We start from the raw sequence: 27,668 nt of genomic DNA on the forward strand, positions 1-27,668 counted from the left end.
CCTCCACCTTCCCCTGCATCCGCACGCCTTTGACAGGCGGCGGATGCACATATTTGTCGAATCCTCGGCACGATTCGTAGTGAGCGGGCACAAACGTAATCATAGCCGCGAGTCTCTGCGGCACAGCGCCAGCCCCGACCTGTCCGCTGACACCAAGAGCCCGAAACCAGCACCCGAGGACAGGCTGCAGACTTTTGGCGTTCACACAAAGAGTCGATATTGGGCCCTGATGCCACGCGCTGGGGTGTCCTGCAGCATCGGGGAGCCGCAGCGGGCAACGAAACAAAGAAATCAAAGGCAAAAGGAATGAATAAAAGACAACACACATACACATTCACGCACACCGACGTGCGCAGCGGATGACAAGATGTGATGGCAGAGCAGGGTGACAGACCAGCAAAAAAAAAAACGGTCCGCGGAGAGGACGCCAGGGGTGAGGAGAACGCCAGCAGGATACACATAGGGCGAGAGAAACAGCTGTGTGCGCGCGCGACACAACAGCTAGCAACACGAACAAATGAAGAAAGAGAGCCCGTCTTCGAAGCCCTCGAGAGCGCCACGGGCTTCACTCCGTTGCCGTCGAGTAAGCTGTCATTGCACGCGAACAACGGCGCGAAGGCAGGGATGGTGATCGAGAGAGAACAAAACACGGAGAGAGAAGGAGAGAGAGGAGGAGTTTACTCGGTAGAGACGGCAACCGCGGCGGTTCTCGCGGAGGCAGCGATAACGAAAAAATGACGGGCACACGCACGCAAGGGACAGAAGCATACGCGGCGCAACTGCGTGCACGCTAGCCCTTCTCTTTTCGCTTCTAACGACGAACCCTCGCAAGACACAATCTTAATTGCACAGAGGGAGGGAGAGAAAGAAAAGTTGAGGAGGGCGTGTGTGTGTGTGTGTGCAGAGGGAGAGGGTTGAGCCGAGTGAGCCACGACAGAGTCATTGCCGCCCGCTAACACCCCCATGACGCACGTTGCCGATGGGATGCACAACGAGACATAGGAAGAGTAAGGAAGAAAAAGGGTGGATAGAGGTCAAGTGAAGGCGACGGGAAAAGCGAGGGGAGAGAAGGAGGAGGTGCACTGAGGGAAGGCGAAGAAGCGTCACGTAGCACACATATGAAAGGACACGGTGCGGGAAACACGAGGAGGTAGGGGAGGGGAGAGGTGAGGAGGTAAACGGGGACTAGGATGGTGCATCCGCAACGCGAGCGGAGTGAGCCATGCCCATCTCAGAGAGACGTGTCGGGATGCGAGAATGCGTGTAACGACAAAACAACAAAACAGCGCCTCTCATGCGTTATCACACCTTACACAGACACACACACACTCACACGTTTGTACTCACGGGCATAATGAACTGCAGACAAGGGGAAACAAAGGCGCCATCTTTTACCCCTTCCCTCACCCCCACCCCACTCCTTCCTCCCTCTCTCCTCGCTCTCTGTCTGTCTGCATACAGGGATGAGCGTGACGAGCGAGAAAGAGGGGGAGGGGTGCAGGCGAAGAGCGAAGACGCAAAACAAAGAAAAGGGAAGCGAAAACACTTGCGCGAGTTAGAGAGGAAGTGGGGCGAGGCACGACTCTCGCGCAGCAGTAGTTGCGGGAGGAGGGCTGCGAAAACGCCCAACGACAGAGAAGCGCACAGGTGTGCACAGATGCAAACAGACACACACGCAGGGGTGGCACAACAGACAAGTACGCTACAGCATGCATGGCATTACATCGAGAGAGAAAAGACAGACAGATGAGGGATGGACACATACGCGGAGCACACTATCATTCGCCCGCAAAGGCACACACAACACACATGCACATATAGAAAAAGAGGCGGGGGTGAGTCAAGCGGCACGCGTGGAAAAGGACAGTAGCGGGATGGGAGGTGAAATGGCACACACATACACGTACAAACGTATATATATACATACATGTATGCATGGGCATCCTAAGAGGAAGACATGCGAAGATCGGAAGACAACACCATACAAGCACAGACACGGGCCCGTTGGCGAAGAATAACAAGAAGCGACGGCCATGGGAACAGTAAAAGGATGAGCGAACGAAAGGGGCCCATGACATCACAGAGAGACAGCATGCCGACGCACCGTCACCAAATACGCGCCGGCTGTGATGAAGCTCCACAGGGAGGTCAAACAGGGAATCGAAAGGATAATGGGAAAGCGACAGGGCAGACAAAACCAGTCGGCCACGCGCCCCCTCCCCCCTCCCCACAGCAGCGCGAAAAGACCACCAAAGCACCGGTGGCGACGACGAGAGCGCAGGGGATGGAGAGAGTCGCAGCGAAGGTGGTGGAGAGGACATCCACAGCGTGCCGATGAGCGTGGCCGTGCTTCTCTTCACGGCTGCTAAGCCCAAGGAGAACCAAATGAAGCAAAGGATAACAAGAGCAGCTGCAAACATATATATATATATATAAGCCTACCTATGAAACTCCCGGTACACACAGTGCGGACTCGCAGGATTGCCCTTCTTCCTCCAGCATGCAGCTATTCAAGTCCTCCACGAACACCGGCGGCTCCTCCGTCAAATGTTTCACGCAGGACGTCCGCAGAATCGAGGCGCAACGCGGCAGTTCCGGCACCTCCTCACCCGTGTCTGTCACCACGACGAGCCCATCGTTGTGCACGTCAACTTCTTTGCTGGCTATCACCGCAGCAACGAAGCGGATCTTTCTATTGCGGCGCCGTACCAGCCCACCGTCCTCGACCGGAGTACCGAGATCGACCCACTCGTCCTCACGCGAAATGAGCTCCTTTGGAGCCCCGCCTCGCTGCCGTTGCGCCCGCGTGCTCGTATAGGTCCCTTCCTCTTGTGCAACCGTCTTGCGGTACTCCTTGATGGCACGTTTCTCGTCAGGGCTGAGCGGCACGTACTCCTTGTTTTTCCACTGGAGGAAAGATGCGGTTGCCCGTCGTACCCGCTCCTGCGGGTCCGACTCCTCCGATGGCGCATCGCTCTCCGCACTCTCCGTGGTTTGGAGATCGCCCATCGAGCTCCACGATCCAGTCGACGAAGACCGTGACTCCTCTGACAGGGGGCTCTCGTCGTCCACATCTGTGACATCGTTGGAGGCACCCTTGGTATCCATGGAGCCAGAGCTGCAACTGGAGAAGGTCGACCTGTCTTGAGACATGCAACGCTTAGCCGGGTAGCGCAGCCCTGGAATCCACGAGGCTAGGAACCCGAAGCAGCCAGGACAGTCCCCGTCCTCGCTGTTGTTGTTGCGGCACATTGAGAGCTTCTATACAGAAGAGAAAAGAGGATCTGCCAGCGCTAGTGCTTATCTGAGAGGCAATCACGTAGAGCAGGCCGCCGGGGATGGCGGGGGCACTAAGACCCTACTGAAGCAAGCAACCAAGGGCCAGGCAACACGGAAAGGTTCCCTGCAGAAGCCCTTTACCGGCGAGCGGACGCCACCTGCACAGCCGCGAAGGTCGATGCGTGAATGCAAAACAAGGCAGGAGGGCAACACAAAAGTGTATGGGAGGATGCACGCACACAAACCGCAAAAACCGGAGGCACGCGCCAGTGCCTAACAGCTGCCCCGCGGCAGAGGCCACCGCTTTCCCTTCCCTTCCCTTCCTTGGCAAGATGGTGGCGTGAGCCGATAGCGCGTATGTGTGCTACCGTGTGCAGCCCTTGCGGACTCACCGCCTCTCTCGTAACGGTGGTACCTCGAAGCACGCACCTAGCGGTGGTGGGGAAGAAGGGGGGATGCGAATCCGTTTTTTTTTACTTTGAGAAAGCGCTCATTCTGCCAGAGAATACGACGTCAACTACACTCAAGCCCCGACCTGCTACAGGCCCACCACATGATGCGAAGCCGCCGTAGACACACGCGTTGCAGCGCAGTGTGCCAACGCAGTCGTCTGAGAGCATGGCCTCTGCCTCAAACACCACCCACCCACCCCCGCTCCGCAGGCCGCCACCTGGTGCATCCCCCTCGGGGGCGGCTCAGGCTCCTCGCCTCTGTAGGTGGTGAGGGCCGGGTGGGATGTGCTCGAGTCACATTGGCGCCTTGCCCATCATATGTATGGTGCAAGCGTGTGCACTGTCGCAGGTCTCTCCGGCGGCGCGCCATCCACAGCATGGCCACCGACATCCGTAGCGATACATCGCTCTGACCTCCTCCCCCACGTCGCAGGTGTCTAGCCCTGTCGCCAGCGGAGGCGGCTCGGCATTGGCAGGGGGATAGTGGAGTGGGTGGTGGTGGTGGTGGTGGGGGGGGAAGGCTGCTAGGCTCCTTCCCTCCCACACAGAGAGTGGAGACGAGAGAGAAGCCTTAAAAAAAAGAGGATGGTTCGCACCAATAAACAAACAAAGGTGAACGTGGCAGAGGAGCGGTGGGAGGGGGGGGACGTTGGGGTGGTGGTGATGGTGGGGATTGGGTATACGGGTAGACGGAGCCACACGCAAACATGAACAACGCCGCGCATTGTGAGAGAGGAAGAGGAGTAAGCGAAACGCTCACGTGTGGACGCGAAAAAAAAACGAAGAAGAGGGGGTGGGGAGAGGATAGCAACACGCAAACACAGAATTGCTAGGGAGCGTCCGCAGTCAGCATGTGCACACACGGAGCCCCACTCGTCGAGGCGGTTTTTGTGACCAAGTAGGCAATCCATCGGCGTACCGAAAGACAAAGAGCGGACCCACACCCCTACGCACGGGCATAGGCCATAAGAGGCGCAGATGTGCGCCACACGTTCATGAGCAGGATGCCGGCGTAAGCATCGGCAGCAGCGTCGCACACACCTTGCACATGCTGGCCTACCTTCCTGAGATTTACATGCACGCGCAGCAGGACTGGCCCTTGCTCTTGCTGGTCGCCGCTGAAGCCAAAGCCTTGGGCTTGTTCGCCACCCCCGTCGCAGACTCCTTGGGCTTAGTCGGCGCCTTGTCGCCATCCTCCGGCTTCGAGAGGACACCCCCGCTTAAGCCGGGCACCTTCACCAGGAACGCGCCGGCGTTGACCTCTTCGTACGGGTAGCCCTTCAACTGCACGTACTCTAGTGTGGCGCGCCTCAGTTTCTGCGTTCCAGGGGCGGAGTGGTGGCCGGCGCCTGGAATTACTTCGAACTCCGTCGTCGAGCCCACCGGCTTCTCTTCCAGCTTGTCCATGCGCACCTTCAGCATCTCTATCGCCTCCTCTAGGTGCAGGCCGTGCATGTCGAAGTAGTTCTGACCCTTGCCCTTTTCCTCGTTGTTGTGCTTGGCAATCGCCAAGGCTGCCTCGCGGTGGCGGGCCTTCATGTCTTCGCCAGCCTTCTTGGCCATCGCGACTAATTTGTTCGCGCCCTCATGGTCACCGGCCTCCCGCATCTTGGTCGCCTCTTCGAAGAGTTTCGAGCGCTTCTGGCCGAGTTCGTCCGCCTCCTTGCGCAGGCGCGCGCCGCACGGTCCTTCGTAGTCGGGCTTCTGCTGGTTGGCAACGATTTTCTGCACCTCCGCCTCCGCGGCGGCCACCTTGGCAGCGTCGTCAGCGGTAATCTTCACCTGCGGGCCGTCTTCCACGATACACAGAGTCGCCCCGGTGCGCTCCTGGATGCCTTTGAGCGTCGAGCCACCCCTGCCCACGACATGGCCCACCTGAACCGGGGTGATGCCGATGCACTTCTCGGGCATCTTTGCTGTTGGGTCGAGGGGGTGGGAGGAGGGATCGTGTGCTGAGAAGGGCGCTGGGGCGTGGGAGCGGCGAGAGAGGCTTTCTTCCGAACACAGACACCTGCAGGTGTCCGGCGGGAGGGCGCGAGCTGCGGTTGTGGTGAGAACGATCCCACGCGGAGAGAGAGGGGGGAGCGATAGGAAATTACGGAAGTGGCATGGGACGAGTGCGCTGCAGACAAATTGTGCGTGTGTGGGTGGAGGGGGGAGGAGGAGGAGGAACGGAGATAAGAGGCAGGAGCGGATGCGAGGGATCTGTCGAACGTGATCTGACAAGCGGATGCCACCTCTGACGGATAAGGCGCGCACAATGTGCACGCCAACGCACACGCGCACGTCACAGCAGCGGCTCAAGGTCGTACTCCCTGCCGCCAAGCGAGTATGCGCTCCCTGGCCACTCCTCTAAAGCGGCGAACACTGACACACCCAGCTGGCGCACGCATATAAGGGAACTGTCAATCAGGTAGAGCGCGGCGGCTTGCCGTGGCCGTTGTGTGTCGCTGATTTGATAGACGCGACGCTCTTCTTGCGTGCTTGTCTGTTGCTCTGCGTTTATAGTGGAGGGGGGGGGATAGAGAGAGACTGAGGGGGGGGGCCTGGTGCGACCCGCGCACATATGCACGCGCCCACGTGGAGAGACGCAAAGGCAGAAGGCATAGACAACAACGCCCCGACCACCGAGGGAAAGGGCTTCGGCAAGGACGCTTCACGCGTGTCTAGGGCTGTACTTTGCGCCACCCTCCACCACAGACTGAGTCACTAGTAGTACCCGTAGAACTGCCTGTTCTTGCCACCATCGTATGCCTCCCCTTCCTCGCCTGGGTCGGGGGTGCTGGCATACGTGGGACTCTCAGCGTCCCACGCTGAAGTCGGGTCGCCAGCGTGTGGCAGTCCGTCGTCCCCTCGGTAAGGGTTGCTCTCGCCGTACTCCACAAGCAGCACAAGCACCTTTTTTCTGCGGTTGTACACAAAGTAGTGGCGGGCGTAGACGGTGGTGTCGGCGAGCGGGTCGCAGGAGGGACATCGAAACTCGTAGTACTCGCAGCCACTCTCCGCGTTCTCCACTACTTCCTCGATCGTGGGCCAGAAGCGCTGAACTGCCGGGCGGCACTGCTCCGGCAACGACTGTAGCGTGCTCGACACCTCCGTGCGGAACTGCGGCTCTGTGTAACGCACAAAGTCGTTCTCCCGCAGAACCGAAAAGTCGTAGCCGTCGCTCTCGTATACCGTGTTGAGAGCTGCCACAAAGTACACCAGTCGGTCATCGATCTCGTTGGGGCTCACGAGGCTGTAACTCGCGGTCACGTTCTCGGCGCTTCCGCCCAGTACAAGCGGCGGCAGCGCCTCCTGAGTAAAGCCGGCGTACGCGCCGATAGTGGGCAAGGGACTAATAGGTGGCGTGAGTTGAACGTTGTTTTGATAGCAAGCTATGCTGTTTGCTATCTGCCGCTCCTCTTTCGTGTGCCGACACGTGTAGGCCTCTAGACGCATGGTGATGCAGCACCCCTGCGCCTCCACCCCTTGCAAGAGGGAGTTTAGCGCGCTGAAGCTGTCCAGCGGGATGAACTTCATTGTTTGCCCGTCGCCAGAGGCGTGGCTGCAATGCGGGCCGGCGGCGAAACGAGAGGTGTTTCGAGCGAAAGACAGAGACGGACGGAGCAGGCACAAGTACAGCCCCCCCCCCCCAAGCAATGGCGAGAGCGAAAGAGACGCTGAAAGGAAGACACACACACACAAGCGATATGTGCACTCGACAAGGAAAAGCAGCAGTTAGCAGAGGCGCATCAACTGTACAGCAAACAACACAGCTGCGAGGAGAGGAGAGGCTTGACCGAGCGAGGAGGCCCTGTTCAATGGAGGGGAGAGAGAGGCCGAGTCCTCAAGCGGCCAGCGAACTCAGGGCAAAGAAGTAAAGACGTTTCAGCTCTGTCTGGTAACGATTCGACAAGATAGAAGAGGAAGAAGCACGAAGAGAGAGGGGGTATGAGAAATGGCCGGCCAGTGGTCCCTCGTTGAGGGCCCGTTGGTGGTAGCTGAGCGCACGTCTACGCACGTGCGGTAACACTCTCTGTCCACACGGGGGAGCAGGCAAAAGGCGAGAAGTGGGGGAAGGGGAGGGGGAGATGGCACGGGCGGCGAGGAAAGACGGCCGTATCTGAAGGAGTCAGAGCAGGTACTGGCGTTGATGAATGCACACATCCCACAAGGTGTAAGGCCGAGAGAGAGTGAGAGCGGCGGCACAAGAGAGAGGCAGCACGGCGATGTGCGAGAATCGGCTATTAGTGTACGCAAATGCAATGCGAGCAGCATGGGAGGGGGAGGGGCCCTGAAGGTTATGGTCTGCAGAGCACGACACTGCTGAGGCGATCGTAGCTTGCGAAGCTAACCGCGAATGCGTGGCAGCCGCCTTCGTTTTGATTTAGGGTGAAAGATGCCTTGGACAGAGAGGCCGGGTGCACGACATGTACACAGGCTCTGTGCTTCTGCTTCTGTGTCATACGTTGGGTCGCACAGCCGTACGTTGTCCCCTCCGTCCCTCCACCCCCATGTCTGCCTGTTTCTTGTGTGCCTTCAATGTCACATGAGGTGCATGTGTCTATGGAGTCGGTGAGAAAAGCGACAGGGATCGAGAGAGAAACAAAGGAACAACGCCGGCGGCCACATGGACACAGACGTAAATGGGTGCCGTCCACACACCTCCCTTTCCCTTCGCCTTCCTTCTCTTTCCACCTCTCTTCTCCGTTGGCCCTCTTCCCCTCCCCTCAGCACCTCCCTGCTCGGTCCTACCCGTCTCCTCGACTCTTAATCATAACCCGAAAAGGATAAAGCAGGAGGGTTATCGAAGAGGTCGGACCCCCAGGGGGGGGGGGGCGGGGCCACGGAGTGGGGATGCTGCTCGCCTAGCACGAAAGCACGCACGAAGGGAAGAGGAACAAAAGAGTCCGGGATGGATGCCAGGTAGGTACGCCTCGTCCACAACTGTGGGTCTCTTCGTGCGCACGCGCGCACGCCAAATTCAAGCACCTTCTATGAGCATCAACGACAAATCAAGTCGATGGCACGCCGTCCACCGAGTCGGGGAGGGGCGGTGCTGATCATCGAGAAGCGACACAGATACCTGCGCACGCATACGCAGGCAGTCATTGAGGAGAGAGGCGACAGAAGCATAAGGGAAAGGTGCACCACGTCTTCAGCTCTACAAAGAGGGCCGGTGGTGGGTTGGTGGGAGGGTTTCATCGACATCCGTAACACCACAATGGCACCAACTGACACTCATCAACACAGACGTCCCCGGCACGCTCCCCCATCTCCTCACACACGCATCCTCAGTGAGGAAAGAGAGAGACGCGCACGCCAACAACAACAGCGGACACACCTACTTGGGATTAGTGGTGACACTTCTATTCGCACGGCCCATCCGGGGGCGGAAACATGGACGACGACCCCCCCCCCCAACCACCACCCCTCTTCCTCCTTTGCGGTGGCGGTTCGTCTACCTTTTCTTCTTCGTGCCGCCAGCAGCCGGCTTCCTCGATGGCGACGCCCTCTTCGCCTTTGCCGCCTTCTTTGCTGCACCACCAGAGCTGGACGGCGAGGTGAGCATCCGCTTGATCTTCTTGACGGCGAGGTGGTCGAGGTTGGGCAGTGGGATGGAGCGCGACACACCAGTGCCGCGGCCTGCCTGTCTCACCGTCTTTTTACGATCGCTTTTGGAATGAGCACCGGCACCGGCTCCGCTGCGGCCCCCACCGCTTCGCATCGGCCTGGCGTCGGGCTGCCTCGTCGCCGATGTCTGAGAACCCTGCCGTCGCTTGGGCACCCTCGCAGAGGAATGCACTCCCGCCGCGGCAGCAGCGGATTTGGCATGCGCCCTCTTCGCTGCACTCTGGATGCGCTGCGATGCTTTGCGTCCTCTCTTGCGCCCCACCGAGCCGTGCCTAGCCCCACGCGCCGCCGCCTTGGCGGTGTCCTCGGCAGTGTCGCCCTCGTCCACCCACTCAGCGGTGGTGTCCCCCTCCTCCGCTTCTGCTTCAGCTCTGGCAGACGTCTCTTGCGCCGCGACGACTTGTTGAGGCTGTGCATGCTGGTGCGACTTACGACTTCGCGTGGTGCCGGCGTCGCCGCCAGCTGGCAAGGCCCTAGGTGTGTTGGCATGACGGTAGTTCGACACACCGCCGCGCGCTGCGTGAAAGCGGTTTTGTGCGTGCGTGGTGGGCAGCTCCGGCACCTGCCCCTCCCGCGCCATCTCCATTGTGCACTCCTTGATAGTGTCGAGGAATGCCTCGAATCGGGAGCAGCCGCGAGTGAGCAGGTACTTGAGCTCTTCTCGCACGGCAGCGTTGTAGTGTGCCGCCTCCTCGTAGAACCGCTTGCGGCCCGCCGGCATGGACTTGTAGTTCTTGTGCAGCGCCAGTACGTACATCTTGTCCTGGCCCTCCGGTATCGGGTGAGTGTGGTTCTGTTGCTGGCGCGCTATCTGCTGCTCCTTGATGTACACATCCACCCCGGTAGCGGGCAGCGCGGGCTGCACCTCTGTCGGCAACAACGTCCACGGGTTCTCCATCACTTCAAACAGCTCCTTGATACGCTGCGTCTGGCGCGTCTGGACAGACTGGCGCCGTGTCGTTACGGAGGCGTGGCGACGCTGCAGCGCGGCGATCTCGGCGTCGATGTGATGCAAGAGAAAGCGGTAGGCGTCGGAGGACTTGGCTTTCGTGGCCGCGCTCCCGGCAGACTCGCCGGTTTCCGCAATGGTACCGCTGCCACCGACATTGACATCCGAAGGGTTCACAGGAGCAGCGGTGTGTCCAGGCTTGTCGCGGTGCGGCGCGCCCTTGGCGTGATCCGTGACTTGAGCCTCTCGAGGGGAGCTAGACAGCGGTGCATGGGTAACGGGTGCGTGCGCGTGGCGGGAGACAGAAGAAGCCTCGGCAGGTGGGCTGTGGTGCCGCCGTGCTACCGTGATGACGCGTCGCGCAGGACTGGCTGATCTCTCATCTTGACTTGGTCTATCGCGGTGGTCTACCGTGCCGCTGCCTGCACCTGCGGAGTCAGCACCGGATGACCAGCTGTAGCTGTTGGCAGCGCGTGCTCGCGGCTCCGGCGGGTGAGCATTGCGTCGCGGCGCGGCGGAGGCAGGGAGGCCACAGGGCTCGTTCGGAATGCCGTCCATCATATCCAGCGACTCCGCCGCGTCGATGTCGTCGACGTCACCGGTGTGGTACAATGACGATGAAACAGAGCCTGCAGCCACGTGGGAGGCGCTGTGGCTGACCGATGGTCCTCGCAGCGTGCTTCGCGCGAGTCTCTCCACGATGGGTCGCACGCCTTTGCGCTCCAGCCACTTGGCAAGGGTGGGCCGCAGCATTATGCCAACGTGAGGAGAGCAGGGAGGGAAGGAGGCTGTGCGCCCGGTGGCGTTGAACCGCTTCCTTGATACAGGCCCGTTCGACTACCAAGGCGCGCAGCAGAAGCAACTCGTCAGCGTCACTCTATCGTATAATGCGGTGAGAAGCCGCTGTGCGCACCGCAGCTGGAAGGCTGACGGTGCGCCTCGTGGACACAGTGGTTGCCCGCAGTACACCTAGTGCGACTTGGGGAGAGGAAGGAGAGCGTGCAGCTGAAGCACGAGCAGGTGTGCGTTGCCAATGGAAACCAAATCTGCCCCTCTCTTCTATGAATGTATGCGTCTCCTTGGAATTCTATCGCGAGCGAGCGCGCGCCGCTTACGATTGCTGGACGAAGTGACCACCCAACAGAGGAGGGAGAGGACGAGGTAGTGGTAGCGGTTGCCCTCCGCTCCTGCGTGTGTGCATTGACGTGGCGCAGTGATGTTACGTGTGTGCTTGTGTGCGTGGCAGTGCGACGCTTCTCTTGTGGATGCCCCCCTCTGGCGGCAAGGACCGCTTTCTCCTGTGCCAGGTCTACACCTGCGTCCTCCAGCGTGAGAGGTACAATGCCGATCCGTGTCTGCAGAGAATTGAAAGAGTTCGAGAGTTTTGTGGCAAGAAACTGAGCTCGCTGGGAGAGACAGAGGGGGGGGGCGGGCAAACGGCCGATGCCGAAATTTGCGAAAGGCGAGCGCTCCTCCCCTACTCCCATTTGTATTGAAAGCCATGCCTGTGCCGCAGCGCGCGCGATTCCTTCACGTGGTGAGCCGGCCGTGCGCGGGAGCAGGTATGCCTGTGCGTATATGTCTTTAATCAAGGACCGTAGTTGCCACCTCCACTGCGCACGGATACAGAAGAAAACAGCAACCAAGCAATGACACGAGCCGTTCCATCGACAAGCACTCATCGTCGGAGTGGGGAGAACAACCAAGATGGCAGCCGGCGCATGCGTACACACCCTACGCACGTACAGGAGAGCGATATACGTGTGCCGCTTCCGTTATGAAGCCTTCACTACGAGGAGAGCGCGCTATACCCGTCGTTGATACCAGACGCCCTCTTGGACTCCGCCGTTCCAGGCACGAGCACGCGCGTCACGTCCACTTCGTCGCGCACCAGCTGCGTGTGCCGCTGCACGCGGTTCAGCTGCTTCTCCATCCTCATGAGCCGGTGTGCCAGGTACATAGCCGTGGTCACCATGCAGCCGGCCACCACCCACGCCCCGACACCAAAGAAGGCGACGGCGGACATGAGAAAGATGGCGTCTAGGCGGAGCCACATCATCGCGATCCACTCCGTCTTGGTAACATCGAACACCTGCGTCAGCTCGTAGGAGCGCATCGCGTAGAAGCCGGTAGCGGCCATGCCTGGGACAGCGGCGAGGTAGGCGATGGATGAATGCACCCCGAAGCGCGTCCACCCAAAGAGGGAGGGCATGAGAGCCACGAGGACAGTCAGCAGCGGCGCGGCAATGCTGCACACCACCACAATTGTGTGCATCACCGTCTTGCCTGTCTGGTCGCCAAAGTCGTGGTTTGCGGCCGGCTCCTCGCTCACACCATTCTCGCCGACTGCTGCGTACTCGTTCGGGCTGGCGGGCGCTGCCACCCCGGTGAAGCGCTGTCGCTCGTGGCGGTAGAAGTCGACGGCAGTGGCGGTGAGGGAGTCGAGCACGGCAATCGTGTCGAGGTCTGGCGACGTGGCCGGGGCGCAGTCGTCCAATTCCGGGTGCGCATTCTTCTGCTCGTTCAGCTTCTTGGCGTAGAAGAAGTCCGCCACGAAGAAGACGATGAGCCCCAGGAAGCACAGCACGCCAGGGAGGCTTTCTGACATGACGGCTGCGAGGTGCGACGGGCGCGTGTGCCGGCCTGTAATGAGCGGTGTTCTGCTGGATGATGGAGGCGGCGACGCGTTAGTGCATGTGCACCCTCCTGCTTCGCGTTGGTGAGGAAAATGACGAAACGAGACGCTAAAAGGGTCCGGTAACATCTGCGGCGGGTGTGCGCACGGTGCGTGGAGACGGTTGGCGTCGGGGCATGGGGGAGTGGGGAAGGCAGCACAGCGTAGAGGAAAGATTTCAAAGCCGGTCGCTTGAGAGGGAGAGCGTCGACGTGCATAGCCGACACTGAGGAAGAAGATAGGGAGCGTGCATGCGCCACAGAAGTCCGCCACAGCTCACCGCCACGTGCCAACGGCGCTTCATTCACTCGAGCGCACGGGCGCCCCTTCACCATGCACGCGTACCTCTCTTTCGATTCACCAGAGTGTGAGCGGCGCCCCCTCTCATCAAGTCACCAAACAACCTCCCTCCAGCAGCAGCATCGAACACCGCCACAACGCACGGAGGTAGAGTTCAACAGGGCCTACTCCCGTCTTCCTATGCGCGCATGAGCACCCTATGAGAAAAGGGGAGAAGGCGCGTCGGCCTCACGTGGCGCGCGCTTTTTTTTTTGGCATGAAATGAGCTACTCCGGCTCGGCCCTCACATCAGCTCCACCTCGGCCCCCAGCTTCACCATAGCGTCCTTGAGCTTCTCCGCGTCGCCCTTCTGCACCTGGCGGGCGATCACACCTGGGCACTTATCGATCGCCGTCTTCGCTTCCTGGATGGAGAGCCCACAGGCACACCGCAGCTCCTTGATCAGCTTGATCTTGTTCTCAGCCGGAAAAATCTTGAGGGTGACGTCGAAAGCCGTCTTTTCAGGTGCCTTCTTGGCCAACGGAGCCGCACTCTCCGCAGCCGCAGCGTCGCCGCCAGGAGCCACCGGAACAGCCGGGGCCGATGTGGCGACAGCAGCACCACTAGCGCCGCCCGAAGCTCGTAGTAAATGCTCCTCGTAGTCCACTGCAGCGGGTTCGGCCCCACCACCGCCACCGGCGCGCAACATCTCTGCCATCGCCTTCTTGTGAAAGGCGGTCATGGTGGCCATATCCATGTTCACATAGGCCTCTGCCAGCGCCTCCAACACGTCTTCGCTGCACGGCACGCCCAGGGGCGTCATGCCACGCGGAATGCGGTTACTCGCCACGCCGTTGATGATGGCTCGGTGCGACGTAAAAAGGGCAGCGGTGGCCACACGCAGCCGTGCGACTTCCCATGCAAGGACTCTCTGCCGCATGCCTATGCGAAAACGCCTGTGATGTGTGTGGTGCTCTGTGTGCCGATGGTGTATCAGCCTGTAGCGCATGAAGAGAGGAGACAAGGGGGCAAGAAAGCGCGGAGTGGGGTGGGAAAAAATGAGCGGATACGCCTCTAGTAGGTGTCACCCGTCACGTGCGCGGTACATGTGCCGCCTCTGCAACACGGGGGCAGAGGGGTTCGACGCGAGTACCGCTGCGGCAGTCAACGCTCTTCTACAGAGTGCGCGACAGAGCTGCAGTGAGAACAGCACAGGAGATGCCTTACACATGCAGCCGTGCGCCTGCATACGCCAACGGCAACCCTCAGACACACCGACGCCGGCACAGGCGGGGGATGGCGGGTGGACCACTTCGGCATTTCGGTATTATGCAGCACGACAAAATGCACACCGGCGTCAGCTGGGAAGAGGGGGAAGGACTGCAGGCGGTCGACGCTGGCCCGGCAGATGATGGTGCTTGGCGTGAGGAAAAAATGAATGGAGGTGAAGAGGGGAGGGCCAGGAGGGGCAGGAGGGGCGAGGGGGCTGGATTGGCGCAGACGCGTGTACGTATGTCCACGGTGAAAGAGGCGCAACGACGACAACACAGACATATCCAGGCCACTTGTGTGTCTTTCTATGATGTTGTTGCTGTCTTCTTCTATGACAAAGGCATGGGCGCATCGGCACACAGACACACGTGTATATGTCCACAAGAGGTAATGACAGACTTACCAGAGCGGGAGCTACACACATACGGCGAGCGTCTATGATGCCGGTGTTGCGTCGGTAACGGGTGGCATCAGCGGTGAGTTCGAGCTTCCGACGCCAGAGGGAGCGGCGCTTTTCGCCTTGTGCGCAGAGCGGCGGCTCGTGCGAAACAGGTAGGGGTCTTGACTCAGCTGAAACACGTCGCATCGCTCGCGTTCGTTGAAGGCGAGGCAGCCACGGATGATGTCCTTGGCCTCCTCGCTTACCTTGGGTGTGTCTGGGAAGTGCAGTGTGCGCGCGGATTGAATGATGAGCTTTTCCTGCCATATGCGGCGCTGCGACTCGCCCTCGGCGAATGGCCGCTTGCCAAAGAGCATCTGGTAGAAGATGACGCCGGCGGACCAGATGTCGACTTTGTTGCTGATGCGCGGTGTCGAGGAGGTTTCGAAGCACTCGGGCGGCAGGTACCAGTACGTGCCGGTGCCCTGCGAGGTGAGCTCGATGGACGGGTTGTCGCTGGGGCCTTCGCGGGTGGCGCCGATGATCTTGGAGAGGCCAAAGTCGGTAATCTTGATGTCGAGGATGGTTGGGTCGTCGCGGTGCAACAGGATGTTGGCCGGCTTTAGGTCGTAGTGGATGATAGGGCTGTCGAGGGAGGCGAGGTAGCGCAGCACGTCCACGACCTGCAGAAAGATGAGCCGCGCGTCGGCCTCCTTGAAGGTGCGGTAGCGCTTGAGGTAGGTGTCGAGGTCCATGCCGTTGCTGTACTCCATCACGGAGATGAACATGTTGTCACCGCGAGGGAAGACGTCGTAGAGGTGCGTCAGATGCGGGTGATCGAGCGCGCGCATGATGTCGAGCTCCCGCTGCGCATGGCGCAGGTAGTGAGTACGCGTCTGGGCAGGCCACTCGCGCTGAATGTGGTGAATCTTACATGCCACATAGCGGCCTTCGACGAGGTCGAACGCCTTCCACACTTCCGAGAAGCCACCCTTGCCTAGTAGATGCATGAGGACGTAGCGGTCTCCCTCGCCGATGGTGGGGATCGCCAAGAACTCGGACGTGTCCTCGTCATTCACGCGGCGCATCTCCTTCACGAAGGCCTTCTTCTCGTGCTCGATCTCTGTCTGCTTCAGCTTGATGTCGGCGATGGTGTTGGTCAGAGCGGCGTGCTCGGACGCGCGCAGCTGATACTCCATCTGGGCAGCCATCAGCGCGTCCTGCAGGTCCGGGCCGGCGCCAGAGTCCTCCCGCTCGCGCTCCTGGCGGGCCAGGTGCTTCACGTTGCTCTGCGCCGCCTTCTTGAGCGCCTCGACCTCCTCACGTTTTTGAGTGAGGTTGGCCAGCTTCAAGAACAGCGTGCGCACTCGATCGCCCTCCATCCATACAGTCTGGCCGTTGCTGTGCCACGTCGCGGTCTGGCCGAGCTCGAAATGTTTCTGATAGAGGACGCGCCGTGCCTCCGAGCGGTCCTTCTGGGCAGCGCTTAGCATCTCCTGCCGCATGACAGACTGGAAGTGCTCCAGTTTCTTCTGGTACTGCCGACATTGACCGTCCATGAAGTGTATCTGGTCATTGCGCCGCCCCACCTCGGCACGCAGCCCTTCCACCTCGCGATTAAGCTCCTCGATGTGACTGTCACGGTCGCTGATTTCCTTCTTGAGCGCCATCGTGTCGCTGACCATGCCGTAGGCGGCAAGGGTGGGCTGCTTGAAGCGGCGCGCGTCCGCAGATGCCGAAGACGACGACAGTGTTGTGACCGCTGCAGCCGGCTGGCAGTTATTGGCACCGTCAGTGCCGCTGCGGGAGGCCGCGACGGGTGAGATGGAGCCTGGCCCGACGGCGGCTAGTCCACGCGATCGTGAACGCGGGGCGTCAACGGCCGGCGCCTGCGGGTTGGTCTCTGGCTGATCGACGTCGACGACGAGCTCCGTGTCGGCAACAGGCGTGGTGACGGAGGCCTCGCTGGAGAAGGTAGCGGGCACGCTGCCGTTGCTACCTTCCTGTAGCGGGGCGTTGCTTTCCTCGCGGGGCCGCTTTTGGGTCTGCGGCGGTCGCTGCGCAGCGGCAGCGGGGGCGGCCTCCATGACCGTGAGTCAGTGGAGAGGCTAGGGGGTAGGAGATGCTGTCAGGCAGCAACGCAAAAACAAGAGAAAACAACCGAAAGAAATGCCAGCGCACGCAGCAGCTTCGCGCCTGGGCGACGTTAACGTAGTAGTTCAGAGGAGAACGCGCTGGCAGGTACTAGAGCCACAAGGCCTGCTGACCGGAGGGCGGTGGAGGGTTTTGAGGCGAGGGAAGCCCAGCGCAAAACAGACAAGGGTGGGTGTGCGACAGTAAGAGGGGCGCTGAAGCACATGCGCACACGTGCGCGACGCTGTCTCTCTCTCTCTGTGCAAGTCGGTAGGCACCAGAGCCACCTGCACGCACGAGACGAAGAGATCCAAACAGCAGCGAGTATACGCCACTGTCGAAGGACAGACATGCAGGAGAGAGGAGGAGGAGGAGGAGGAGGGTGGGAGCAAGAGGTGGATGGCGGTTGGAGGGACAGCGCCGCATGCCGCCGTCTGATATGTCCATTTTGATGCATCTTCTCAGAGCGGAGGAAGGACGCCACTGGTGTTGCTGTCGTGTAGGCCGAGCGTCGCTCGATTCCAGAGGAGTGTACGGAAGGGGGTGGGCTGGGGAGGGTCCTTGAAAGAGAGATGACAGGACGCAAGGAGAACTGGCGAAAAAGATATTCACCGAGGACATGCACACGCACTGCGGTGAGGACGGCTACTGCACGTAGATACCACTGCGCCCTCTTAGCGAATGGCGCGCTCGACTACCCACTGATCATCATCAAACCGCAGCACAAGGCAGATGGGAAACTCCAGCTCCGGTATGTTGCTCTGCAAGGATGCTTTGCACTGCTGAAGTATGAGGCGCTGGTCTACCGTCGAGTAGTGCGCGTGGTTTCCGGCGCAGCTGAGCAGCATCCAGTCTGTCGACTCGCGCACCGCGATCTCGGGAATGCACGGGATTGCCTCTGCAAAGTCAAGGGTGACCTTGAAGATGGCATTCTGGGAGAAGGTCACCTGATCCATGTTCGTGCTACGCACCACCCGCTTGTCCTCGAGGAACGCAGCGGTGTCCACCGCGATCTGCTGCATCTCCTCTGTCCCCTTGACGATGATCGTGTTGAGGACACCGCCCTGCACGAAGCTCAGCTCCGGCGTCGTCTCCACATCACTCACGCGTTTCTTCCTGCCCATTCCGACGTCCGCCACGGGCGGTGGAGGTTGAGGTTAAAGAGAGGGAGAGAGCAAGACGAAACAGATTCGACGAAAGGGTCTCGAGGTACCGTTGCCGTGCGTTACAACATCCACGCTTTTTGTGTGCCGCGCCTGTGAGTTTCGATGCAGGCCGCACGGTGATCGGGCTCTGCCGACCAGCACCTCAGACACAACGACAGAGAAGATGGAGATGAGAAGCGCAGCATAAGCGAATTGTGGACAGCGAAGGAACATGAAAGAGAGAGCCGGCAGTGAGCGCACTCGAAACAGGACAGAGTTCCCGCACAACGGATATCGGTGTGTTCACATCACACGGCGGAAGTCGTGTGCAAGGACAAACCCAGCGGCCTTGCAGAGCTAAAAGGGAACAGCTAAGCGGCACCCATGATGGGTTGCCAGCTCCGTATCCCTCCACGTGAGGGCTGCTGAATGCATGCTTGTAGCTCTCTTTTTTTTTTTTGAAATTTCGGTGCAACGACACGGGAATGCACGCATCCCCGACGCGCTATGCGCATGGCCCACCGACGCAGGCAACGTGCCACTCTGTATCGACGTGCACAACTCAAACCAACGGAGACGCAACGGAACATATGCAGAGCAGAGAAGGGTCGCCGACTCTTCGCTGCTGAGGAAAACAAGAGGCCGAGGCACGTGTGCACACGCAGAGATAATGGGGTTGTAGTCTCACACGACGGGACTACACGCTGCACTCTACTCATACAATATCGAGGTGCGTCTTGTGCTTGGGGGCAGGAAACGCCGCGTCCAGCTGTGCCATGTCCACCTCTGTCAGCTCAATGCTGTCTGCCGCCGCGTTCTCCTTTGTGTGCGCCGGGTTGCTGGAGCGTGGGATTGCGATGACGTGGCCGCTGCGCAGCACAAAGGCAAGTAGAACTTGTGTGACGGTGGCGTTGTGGCGAGCCGCAACGCTCTGCACAACAGTGCTCTTGTACAGCTCCGACTTGAGCTCGCCAGCCTGAGCGATGGGGCAGTAGGCCATCACTGGCACGTTGTGCTCCCTGAGCCAGGGAAGGAGATCGTACTCGATGCCGCGGGAGCCAAGGTGGTAAAGCACCTGATTGACCGCGCACTTGTCGCCACCGGGGACGCGCCACAGCTCCTTCATGTCGTCCACGTCGAAGTTCGACACACCCCAGCGGCGAATCTTGCCGCTCTTGACGAGTTCCTCCATGCACGTCACGGTCTCGGGCAGCGGAACACGGCCGCGCCAGTGCAGAAGGTACAGGTCCAAGTAGTCTGTGCCGATGTTCTGGAGGGAGGCATCACAGCTGCGAAAAATGGTCGCCCGCGATGCGTTTGTTGGCAGCACCTTCGAGACAATGAAGAGCCGCTCACGTGGCGTCTCTTTGATGGCTTCTGCCACAAGTCGCTCGGAGCGGCCGTTGCCGTACATCTCTGCGGTATCGATGAGCGTCATGCCCGCTTCCATACCGGCTCGCAGCGCCGCTAGCTCGCGTGTGCGGTTTTCGGGTTTTTCACCCATCATCCACACGCCCTGTCCTAGCGCTGGAGCCGCCGTGCCATCGGGCAGGCGCACCACACGGCGAGCCGCCATCTCAGCTCGAGTACGGGAGAACGGTGATGAAGGGTTGTGCGTGTGTGTGCAAATATGGAGAGAAAGCAGAAATGCAGTGTTCAGGTAGCCGACTTCGGTGTTCTGCGGAATGAAGTGCACCAAGGCCACTAACTGGAAAAGGATATGAGAGGCGGGGCGACAGCGGCGTTCCCACTCCCAGCCACTGCCAGTAGTGGTTACTGCTTGGGTGGCAACAGTGTTGCTGAGATGGTATATATGGTTGGCGGTAGCCTGTGTGTCTGTAGTGCCAGCAGCAAGGGAGGAGTATGGCGTGGGAGCTGGGGGGAGGGGGGGGGAGGTGTTCTCTATGGGCGCGGTCTGCGTTGAAGTCCTGCGTGAGAGAACGGGGCAAGAAGATGCGTGAAGAGGCCAGGAGGAGTGTCGCACCAATAGAGGTGGTGGAAAGACGAGAGCACGGAAGGAGCGCAAGAAAGAGCCCGCCAACGTCCGCGCAGAACAGCAGCTGAAGGAGAGAGGGGGAGGAGTCCAGCCCGCGCATTTTTCTGTACCGCCGTGACGGCTCACCTCTTGCGCTTACCGCGTCCTTCTTCAGCGCCCGTGGCACCTCATCCACCTCTTGGTGCGGCGATGGCATTTCTCTCGTCATCTCGCTTAGACCTGCATGAGAGTCCATATCCGACACATGCACCCATGCCGCCGTCTACCAAGTGTCGAGGTCGTCCGCGCCAGCCACGCCCGCCGCCCCACGCTGATGACTTCCGCTGGGGTGGTGCGGCACTGTTGGCGATTGGCAGCCGAAGGGGCCCGCGTCTTTGTACGGCGGCGGCGCACCGAGGGCACCGCGGGCAACGTAGTCCGCCACCACGCGAAAGCCATCCTGTGGGGTTCTCCCGTTCCGACCTGCACCTGCACCCGCCACTTCGTCCGTCGCGTCGCGGCCGCACTTCACGTCCTGAAAGAGCTGCGCTGCAAAGTTGCTCGGGTTCTGCAGCGGCAGGTCGTGCTGCGCCGCCTCTCGGGTGGTGTCGAGCTGCCGGCGATGGGCCGCCGCGCATACGTTGCACTCTGCCGCTGTGTAGAGGCAGCGGTGATGGAAGGCGTGCCTGCACATAAAGTACACCGTCGGAGTGTCAAGCACCTGATGGCAGTGTGCGCACGTGGTGGCCTGGAAGACGACAGCCGAGGTCTGCAGAGCGACGACCTCCTTCTTGATACGCTCCATCTCGCCGAGTCGCTGCGACGTCTGCGCCAGCACCTCCTGCAACTGCTGCGTCTGCTTCAGCAGACACCGCTGGCAGTAATTCCGCACGGTGCGCAGATCCAGAGTACTCTCAGGGCCACTGCTCAGTATCTGCAGCACCACCACCGGCGATAGCGCGTCGTGGGCCTCGATGTAGTCCAGCACCTTCACAATGTCGAGCGATTCCGTCTTTGCGGTGCGCATGAGCTGCGACAGCAGAGTCATCCACATGGTGGTCGTGCTGCTGTCGGATGCCGGACTGTCCTGGCACGCCTGAAAGAGTTTCGCGGTCGCCTCGTGCCTCTCGGCCGGGGTGGAGTTGGAGTCGTTCAGCTTGGCGCCGTAGTAGCCGAGGATCTCCTCTGAGAGCCCGAGGAGGCGGAGGAGGTACAGGATGCCGTCCTCGAAACCGTGCTGATGGGCCAGATTCAGCGCGAGGTAGTGGTCGTAGCGACCCTTGTACGCCTCCAGAAACGTCCGCGCCTGCTCCAGCCGTCGCTTGTACGGCTCCAATGGGAACTCGGCCGTCGCGTCAGCGCTCGAGACTGCACCGGCCGTTGCTGCTGTTGTCTGGGGTACCAGTCGAAGCGTGCTCTTCAGTTCACGAGTCATGTAAAGCTCCAACAGCGTGTTGTAGAGCACTGCATGCGGGCCCGATGTCACTGTGGGAGAGTGCGGTGCAGGTGACGATGGCGTGGCTGCGTTGCCTTCCACAGCCATCTGCATCGGCGCGGGTGTCGCGGCATCCTCATTCAGCACACCACTCTCCACCACCGCGCGAAGGAAGTTCATGAGACACACCGGTGCGTCGACGAAGATGTGCAGGAATGCAGACGCGTTCGCGTGGTGGGGGTGCCGCGGCCCGCCTCCTATCGCATCTCCCGTGCAAGTGGGAAAACGAGCAGCGTCAGGCGCAAGCGCAGGGAGAGCGGGCACGTTCACTAGGCGCCGTCCCGGCCCCTTCCAGTGCACGCACAGCTCTATCAGCAGCTCTGTCGTGGCGCGAGGCGCCGCAAGAAGAAGGTCCTTGCCGAGCTGCGAGCAAATCGGCTCCGCCTCATCGATCCCCAGCGTGCGGACGTACGACAGCGTCTCGAGGGGTTCTTGCATGTCGTACAAGCGAATGCGTGCGCAGTCGTACACGGCGGCGTAGCGATCGGCAATGTGCAGCGCCGCCGCGGCGTATCCGCCCTCTCGGCACACCTCGATCGCGTTCTTCGCATCAAACCGCACGTCGTCACGGTGGATAAACGCCTTGAGCCGAGCTTCGTCCTTGCGCTTGATGTAGCACTTGAGCAACAGCGTTGTGTGAGCCACGTTGGTGTGGGCGCTCTGCTTCTCGTTGTGCAGCTCCTCCAAGTAGCGGATGAGCTGCTCCATGTGTGCGCTGCCCATGTACCGCTGTATGACGTAGGACGACTCCAGATGCCCGATCGTGCCCACGTACTGGGCCATGGCCTCATCAAACTTGCGTTTGCCATAGAGGTAGTCGCCGTAGCGCTTGCGGATGCGTAGCTGCAGTGTCGGGTCGGCCCCTTCCATCGTCTGCGCCAGCTGCTGCGCAATGCCGTAGCATTCCTTGCTGAAGAGAAGCTCCAGCTTGGTCTGCGTGTCTGCCTCGCGTAGTCGCACACCTCGCAACGCGAGCTGCCGTGTGCGCACAGCCGGGTCGAGAAACAGCACCAGCATGTCTGTTTCGTCCGCCAGCAGCATGGCGCAGTTTGTGTACGTCTCCTGCGGGCGACTCAGTCCACGGATGCGATAGGCGAGGTCAAGGCACTGCAGCTGAAACTGCTCTGGCCTTCCGTCGTGCTGCACCAGCAGCACGAGGTACTGACGGTGCGTGTAGAGGAAGCAGCGTCCCGGCACGTGGTCGACGTGGATGGGATGCACACATGACTTCATCGTCGGGTCGTACGGCACGGGGACGCTGGAGGCTGGATCAGCGGGGCCGAGCCGCACAACACGGCTGCCAGTTGTCGCGTGTGATGCGGCCTGCTTGCACAGCACGAGCAGCTCGCCACGCGACGTCAGAGCCGCTCCAAAACGCGGAGCACCACCGCTGGAGGTGGGGCAGGGGTATTCGGACCAGTTGCCGTTGGCTCGCAACGCCCAGCACGTAACCACGTCCTCGTAGACCGTGTACAGCACCTGAACCCCCGCCGCTGTCACCGCATCACCGCTACAGTCGACCTTCGATGCACTCGCCGACCTTGTCAGCGCGCGGGCGCTGTCTGTCAGAAAAGAGAAGGCGCTGGTGCCTCCGCCGCTGATGTCGCTCGCATGGCCACCGCCTTTGGTCTCCCACAACGTCGCGAGCTGCATGCTGGGGAGTCCGACAAACGTGAGAGCGCCTTTGGCGAGGCCGCTGCGGATCGTCAGCACTCGAACCGACCGCTCCTTCGCCAGATCCCCTTGCAGCACTACACAGTCCCGCGTGACGAGCCCGACAGCGGCGCACGAGAGATCTGGCACCACATCGAAGCTCACGACAGCAGAGCGGATGGAGCCGCATGAGACGACGCCGGTGCTGCCAGCCTCCCCTGCATGCGACGAGAACCCCTTGGCAGTGGAGTTGCCGGTGGGAGATGGAGAAAGCGTGCCTGCAGTCGTGCAGGATGGCTTGAAGTGGCACTGCATCTGTTTCGACTCATCCAGCAGAATTGTCACTAGAGGGGCCTCTTCGCATGAGGCATGCGCACTCGAAGCGCCGCCGCTCGCGCCTTTGCTAGCGGGTAGAATGCGGTGCTCTTGGCAGGGCGGTCTCCACCGGAGCGGGGCATCCGCTGCTGATGCCCCCGGAACGGAAGTCGAGACATCGGCTGGGCTAAGGCCCAGAAGGCCTCGGTACAGGGCCACGAGCTGGTCAAGGTCCCAGACTCTCAAAATCGTGTTGTGAACCGCATCGTCATTGCCGATCGTGATGAGGGTGTTGCGCAGTGCGCAGTATCGGATGTGTGTGACTGGGCCCGCGTAGGCCTGAAAACACCACCTGCCCCCCGGCGAGGCGGCCGTCGACGCGGGATGGCGTTCGAGGAAGAGCACTTGACCTTCGCAGTCGCCCACAACGAGCGAGGTGGGGGTCAGGCATGAGCACACGACGTTGAGCTCCGCTAAGGAGGAGGCGGCCGCAAGGGCTTCGCTGTCGAAGAAACGGAAGCTGCGCCACACCCCGTCCGTCATGATGACTCCCTTCCCCACCCCGTGCGATGTGCCACACTGAGTAGAAGTGAACGAAGAGTGACGGTGTTCAATGGTGCGTACGGCACGCCTATGTGCAGAGGGCAAGGCAAACAAGACGCAACGAGAGGCGGGACAGAGACGCGCTGAGGGACAGTGGGTTGGAAATGGTGAATAGGCACTCTTTCAGCGCATTAGAGGGCTGATGAGGTCCTCGACCCTTCCCCTCCCCCGGAAAAAAGAATGAAGGAAGCGGGCGGGAGGAGGGGAGGGGGCGAAGGAATCGACCAAACACGCGAGTACGTGCGTGGCAGGGAAGCAGTGCCACGCACCGCACCTGTGTCGGCGCCGACACCGCTGTGCGTCGTTCTCTTGGATGACCGTCCCGCACTGAGCGTGGCAGACGAGAGAGGCTCAACAACACCAATTCGAGAGTTTGCGTCACCACCACCCTTCCTCAAAGAACTAAGAGGCCTCCACACGGCTGCGGATTGCCTGCATCTCCTTTAGATCTGTCTTGAGAAGCTCATTCAGCGTCTCAATTCCGTCCTGCATCTGCTTGGCAAACTGGATCCAGCCATTTATGATGCACGGATCCACCTCGGAGCGCAGGAGTGGCTGACCGCCAGGGTTCCGCCACGCTGCTGGCGCGGATCCGACGAAGCGGCGCTGTTGCTGCTGCTGACGTGCTTCCGTCTTGTTTGCCGACTGCTGCGTGATTATTGCCACACGCGATGCCTCCTCTGTCAGGAACGGCCGCAGCTCACTCAGTAGCTGACTGAAGCGACCAGGCGCTCGCAAGAGCTTGCGGAGCTGCTCGACACGGCTGCTCAGCAGGCCCTCCTCGCCGCAAGAGCTGCCGTGACGGCGAAGCAGCTCCATCTTGCACAGAAGCGAGTACCATCGGTGCTGCAGCATCACCTCCTCCTGCTCCACCTCGCGCTGCCGCCGCACGTTCGCGGCGTCCATGCCTGCCACTGTGTCGATATCCTGCAGCAGCTCTGTCACTTTCTTCTGCAGCACCTTTACGGCGTCCCTCTGCTTCTCAGTCCGCCGCAGGAGCTCCTGGGAGAAGTGGATGGGGGATGGGTAGAGGCGGCCGGGGTCAGGGTTTTGGTGGAGTGCCTGCATGTAGGCCTCCTCACTGCACCCGCCGCCGTTGAGGTAGGCCGTGTAGCGCTCCTTCTGAATTGCGTCCATTACCTGCCCCGCCCCGCAACTGTTGTACACAAAGGCTCTAAAGCGGCAGTTGGGGTGCAGCGCGTTGTAGGACTCGTCCAGCTTAACGAGGTAGCTGGCGAGGGCGCTCTGCCGCGCGAAGTCCTGCAGCGTCACGGTCGGCTGCTGCTGTTGGGGTGCCTGGGGTTGTATGTCGGGGTTGGGCTGCTGCATGCCCCAACCGCCGATCGCTGCCGGTGCCGTTGCCCCTGCACCAAAGCCGGTGGTCCCTGTTGCGGGTGCTCCGAAGCCAGAGGTGGCACTGGCGCCAAAACCGCCCCCTGGCTTCGCCCCAAAACCACCGCCGGCCCCGAAGCCGCCAGCGCCGAAGCCGGCTGCCCCTCCGAAGCCGGTGGTCCCTGATGCTGCGCTGCTGCCAAAGCCAGATGCTCCTCCAGCTGGTGCGGCGCTGGCCGTAGGGGCTGCGAACGCGGTGCCGAAGCCCGGTGTTGCCGAGGCGCCGGCCGCAGCACCGAAGCCACCGCTGGTGGTGGCGGTGGTGTTCGTGCCGGATAAGGCGCTGGTGCCAAACGTTGCTGGAGCCTTACCGAAGCCGGCAGCAGGGGCACCGATGCCCGCCGAAGGCGCGGTGGCACCAAACATGGATCTGCAGAGGCGTGTGACAACCTCAAGAAACAAACCAACAAGAGACAGACTGGTGCGAATACGATCGGCACCGTCTCTCCACTGATGCGACGACGCTCGTGCGCAGGTGATCGACGAACGGAAGGGAGGCGACGTGAAGGAGAAAACGGAGGGGCAGCAGCGGAGAGTGGAGTGGACGGTGGCAGGCGAGGTTCGCTGAACGGAAGGGAGGAAGGGAAGAGGGGGTAGCGTTCTAACTAGCAGCGGCCATCTTCGTGATTCACCACGGACACACCGGACCCTGTGGGCATGTAGAGGGAGCTCATGATAGCCGCCGCTCACCAGTCTCCCTCAAAATGGAAGAGAGCAGATACTCATTGGCGCGGTATGTGTTTCGTGTCTTCGATGCCGGCCTCCTAAATGGATAATAGCGTGGCATAATTTGCCCCTTAAGGGCGTCCGTGAGTACTGTACATGTCGACAAGGGCACTGCGATGGGTGAGGTGGAAACGATGGGAGGTGTGCGTGTGGGCGAGTGAGGGGCTCACGCACAGCACCGACAAAAGCCACGCGCAGAGGGGGTTGTTTTCGTTCTTGCGCTGGCGCATTGTGCAGCGTCACATGCCTACAAAAAACTCGAGGTGCGCGCCCGCACAAACTCGCTCATGGCCGCAAGTGGATGGTCTGGTTTCTGCAACAGCAAGTGCTGCATGATGTCGTGTAGGAGTGGGGTGATCTCCGGGTGAGCCGCCAGGTAGGCGGTGTAGTCTATGATAAGCTCATCCTTGTGTTTCTCGGCCCGTACGCGGCCCTCGTAGTTGAGATCTTCCTTCTTGAGGCTCCGCAGGCAGAGGGGCGCGGGCGCTTTACCAGACATCCCCACGTGGAAGGCGCGCCTTTGAGCGTGTGCGCTTTCTTCTTTCGACTCGAAAAGTGAGTGAGGGCGGTGTGGCAACGGTGAGGAGATGATGATAGTCGTGGCAGCGGAGTAGAGGAGGGGCTCGACAATAGGTGAGGGGAATATATCCACAGCGAAGCAGAGAGACAGGCCGCCTGGTCGGCCTGCCAGTGTCATCGTGTTCACAGAGAAGATACGCCCGCATGGCGATGTTGAAAGCCAAGGCGAGCAGGTGACGCACCAGAAGGAGGAGAGAGCGCAGCGCATGGAGGGAGATGGAGTGGTAAAGACGAGCAATCATTTTTCCACGCTTTAAACATCCGCGTCCTATCACTCACCGATGGGGTGAGAGGGGGGAAGGGAGGGGGCACACACAGCTCAGCGCGCGGTATTGCAGGGTCCAGTGCACCCCCCTCCCCCACACTCCACTATCCCTCTGCCAATGCCGAGCCGCCTCCGCTGGCGACAGGGCTAGACACCTGCGACGTGGGGGAGGAGGTCAGAGCGATGTATCGCTACGGATGTCGGCGGCCATGCTGTGGATGGCGCGCCGCCGGAGAGACCTGCGACGGTGCACACGCTTGCACCATACATATGATGGGCAAGGCGCCAATGTGACTCGAGCACATCCCACCCGGCCCTCACCACCTACAGAGGCGGGGAGCCTGAGCCGCCCCCGAGGGGGATGCACCAGGTGGCGGCCTGCGGAGCGGGGGTGGGTGGGTGGTGTTTGAGGCAGAGGCCATGCTCTCAGACGACTGCGTTGGCACACTGCGCTGCAACGCCTGTGTCTACGGCGGCTTTGCATCAT

General features: G+C 60.8%; 12 protein-coding genes across 12 annotated transcripts; all 12 read right to left on the bottom strand.

Moving 5' to 3' along the window:
* Positions 1-2,442: 2,442 nt before the first annotated feature.
* LDBPK_312900 (hypothetical protein, unknown function) lies at positions 2,443-3,252 on the bottom strand (the record flags this gene model as incomplete). The annotated part of the gene is made up of 1 exon (XM_003863327.1): positions 2,443-3,252. The coding sequence occupies one exon, from the start codon at positions 3,250-3,252 to the stop codon at positions 2,443-2,445; it is 810 nt and encodes a 269-aa protein (XP_003863375.1).
* Positions 3,253-4,802: 1,550 nt separating this feature from the next.
* LDBPK_312910 (hypothetical protein, conserved) lies at positions 4,803-5,642 on the bottom strand (the record flags this gene model as incomplete). Its single annotated transcript, XM_003863328.1, has 1 exon — positions 4,803-5,642. The coding sequence occupies one exon, from the start codon at positions 5,640-5,642 to the stop codon at positions 4,803-4,805; it is 840 nt and encodes a 279-aa protein (XP_003863376.1).
* A 798-nt stretch (positions 5,643-6,440) lies between these two features.
* LDBPK_312920 (hypothetical protein, conserved) lies at positions 6,441-7,253 on the bottom strand (the record flags this gene model as incomplete). The annotated part of the gene is made up of 1 exon (XM_003863329.1): positions 6,441-7,253. One exon carries the CDS (start codon positions 7,251-7,253, stop codon positions 6,441-6,443), a length of 813 nt encoding a protein of 270 aa, XP_003863377.1.
* Positions 7,254-9,174: 1,921 nt separating this feature from the next.
* LDBPK_312930 (hypothetical protein, conserved) lies at positions 9,175-11,049 on the bottom strand (the record flags this gene model as incomplete). The annotated part of the gene is made up of 1 exon (XM_003863330.1): positions 9,175-11,049. The coding sequence occupies one exon, from the start codon at positions 11,047-11,049 to the stop codon at positions 9,175-9,177; it is 1,875 nt and encodes a 624-aa protein (XP_003863378.1).
* Positions 11,050-12,085: 1,036 nt separating this feature from the next.
* On the bottom strand, positions 12,086-13,060 carry LDBPK_312940 (hypothetical protein, conserved; the record flags this gene model as incomplete). Its single annotated transcript, XM_003863331.1, has 1 exon — positions 12,086-13,060. One exon carries the CDS (start codon positions 13,058-13,060, stop codon positions 12,086-12,088), a length of 975 nt encoding a protein of 324 aa, XP_003863379.1.
* Positions 13,061-13,553: 493 nt separating this feature from the next.
* On the bottom strand, positions 13,554-14,189 carry LDBPK_312950 (ribosomal protein l7/l12-like protein; the record flags this gene model as incomplete). The annotated part of the gene is made up of 1 exon (XM_003863332.1): positions 13,554-14,189. The coding sequence occupies one exon, from the start codon at positions 14,187-14,189 to the stop codon at positions 13,554-13,556; it is 636 nt and encodes a 211-aa protein (XP_003863380.1).
* Positions 14,190-14,956: 767 nt separating this feature from the next.
* LDBPK_312960 (protein kinase, putative) lies at positions 14,957-16,987 on the bottom strand (the record flags this gene model as incomplete). The annotated part of the gene is made up of 1 exon (XM_003863333.1): positions 14,957-16,987. One exon carries the CDS (start codon positions 16,985-16,987, stop codon positions 14,957-14,959), a length of 2,031 nt encoding a protein of 676 aa, XP_003863381.1.
* Positions 16,988-17,707: 720 nt separating this feature from the next.
* LDBPK_312970 (hypothetical protein, conserved) lies at positions 17,708-18,157 on the bottom strand (the record flags this gene model as incomplete). The annotated part of the gene is made up of 1 exon (XM_003863334.1): positions 17,708-18,157. One exon carries the CDS (start codon positions 18,155-18,157, stop codon positions 17,708-17,710), a length of 450 nt encoding a protein of 149 aa, XP_003863382.1.
* Positions 18,158-18,893: 736 nt separating this feature from the next.
* Positions 18,894-19,754, bottom strand: LDBPK_312980 (aldehyde reductase, putative; the record flags this gene model as incomplete). Its single annotated transcript, XM_003863335.1, has 1 exon — positions 18,894-19,754. One exon carries the CDS (start codon positions 19,752-19,754, stop codon positions 18,894-18,896), a length of 861 nt encoding a protein of 286 aa, XP_003863383.1.
* A 682-nt stretch (positions 19,755-20,436) lies between these two features.
* Positions 20,437-24,159, bottom strand: LDBPK_312990 (hypothetical protein, conserved; the record flags this gene model as incomplete). Its single annotated transcript, XM_003863336.1, has 1 exon — positions 20,437-24,159. One exon carries the CDS (start codon positions 24,157-24,159, stop codon positions 20,437-20,439), a length of 3,723 nt encoding a protein of 1,240 aa, XP_003863384.1.
* Positions 24,160-24,621: 462 nt separating this feature from the next.
* LDBPK_313000 (nucleoporin (NUP54/57), putative) lies at positions 24,622-25,977 on the bottom strand (the record flags this gene model as incomplete). Its single annotated transcript, XM_003863337.1, has 1 exon — positions 24,622-25,977. One exon carries the CDS (start codon positions 25,975-25,977, stop codon positions 24,622-24,624), a length of 1,356 nt encoding a protein of 451 aa, XP_003863385.1.
* A 607-nt stretch (positions 25,978-26,584) lies between these two features.
* LDBPK_313010 (hypothetical protein, conserved) lies at positions 26,585-26,836 on the bottom strand (the record flags this gene model as incomplete). The annotated part of the gene is made up of 1 exon (XM_003863338.1): positions 26,585-26,836. The coding sequence occupies one exon, from the start codon at positions 26,834-26,836 to the stop codon at positions 26,585-26,587; it is 252 nt and encodes an 83-aa protein (XP_003863386.1).
* Between the last annotated feature and the right edge of the window lie 832 nt (positions 26,837-27,668).

Source organism: Leishmania donovani, chromosome 31, assembly GCF_000227135.1.
Source record: "Leishmania donovani BPK282A1 complete genome, chromosome 31".
Classification (NCBI taxonomy): Eukaryota; Euglenozoa; class Kinetoplastea; order Trypanosomatida; family Trypanosomatidae; genus Leishmania; species Leishmania donovani.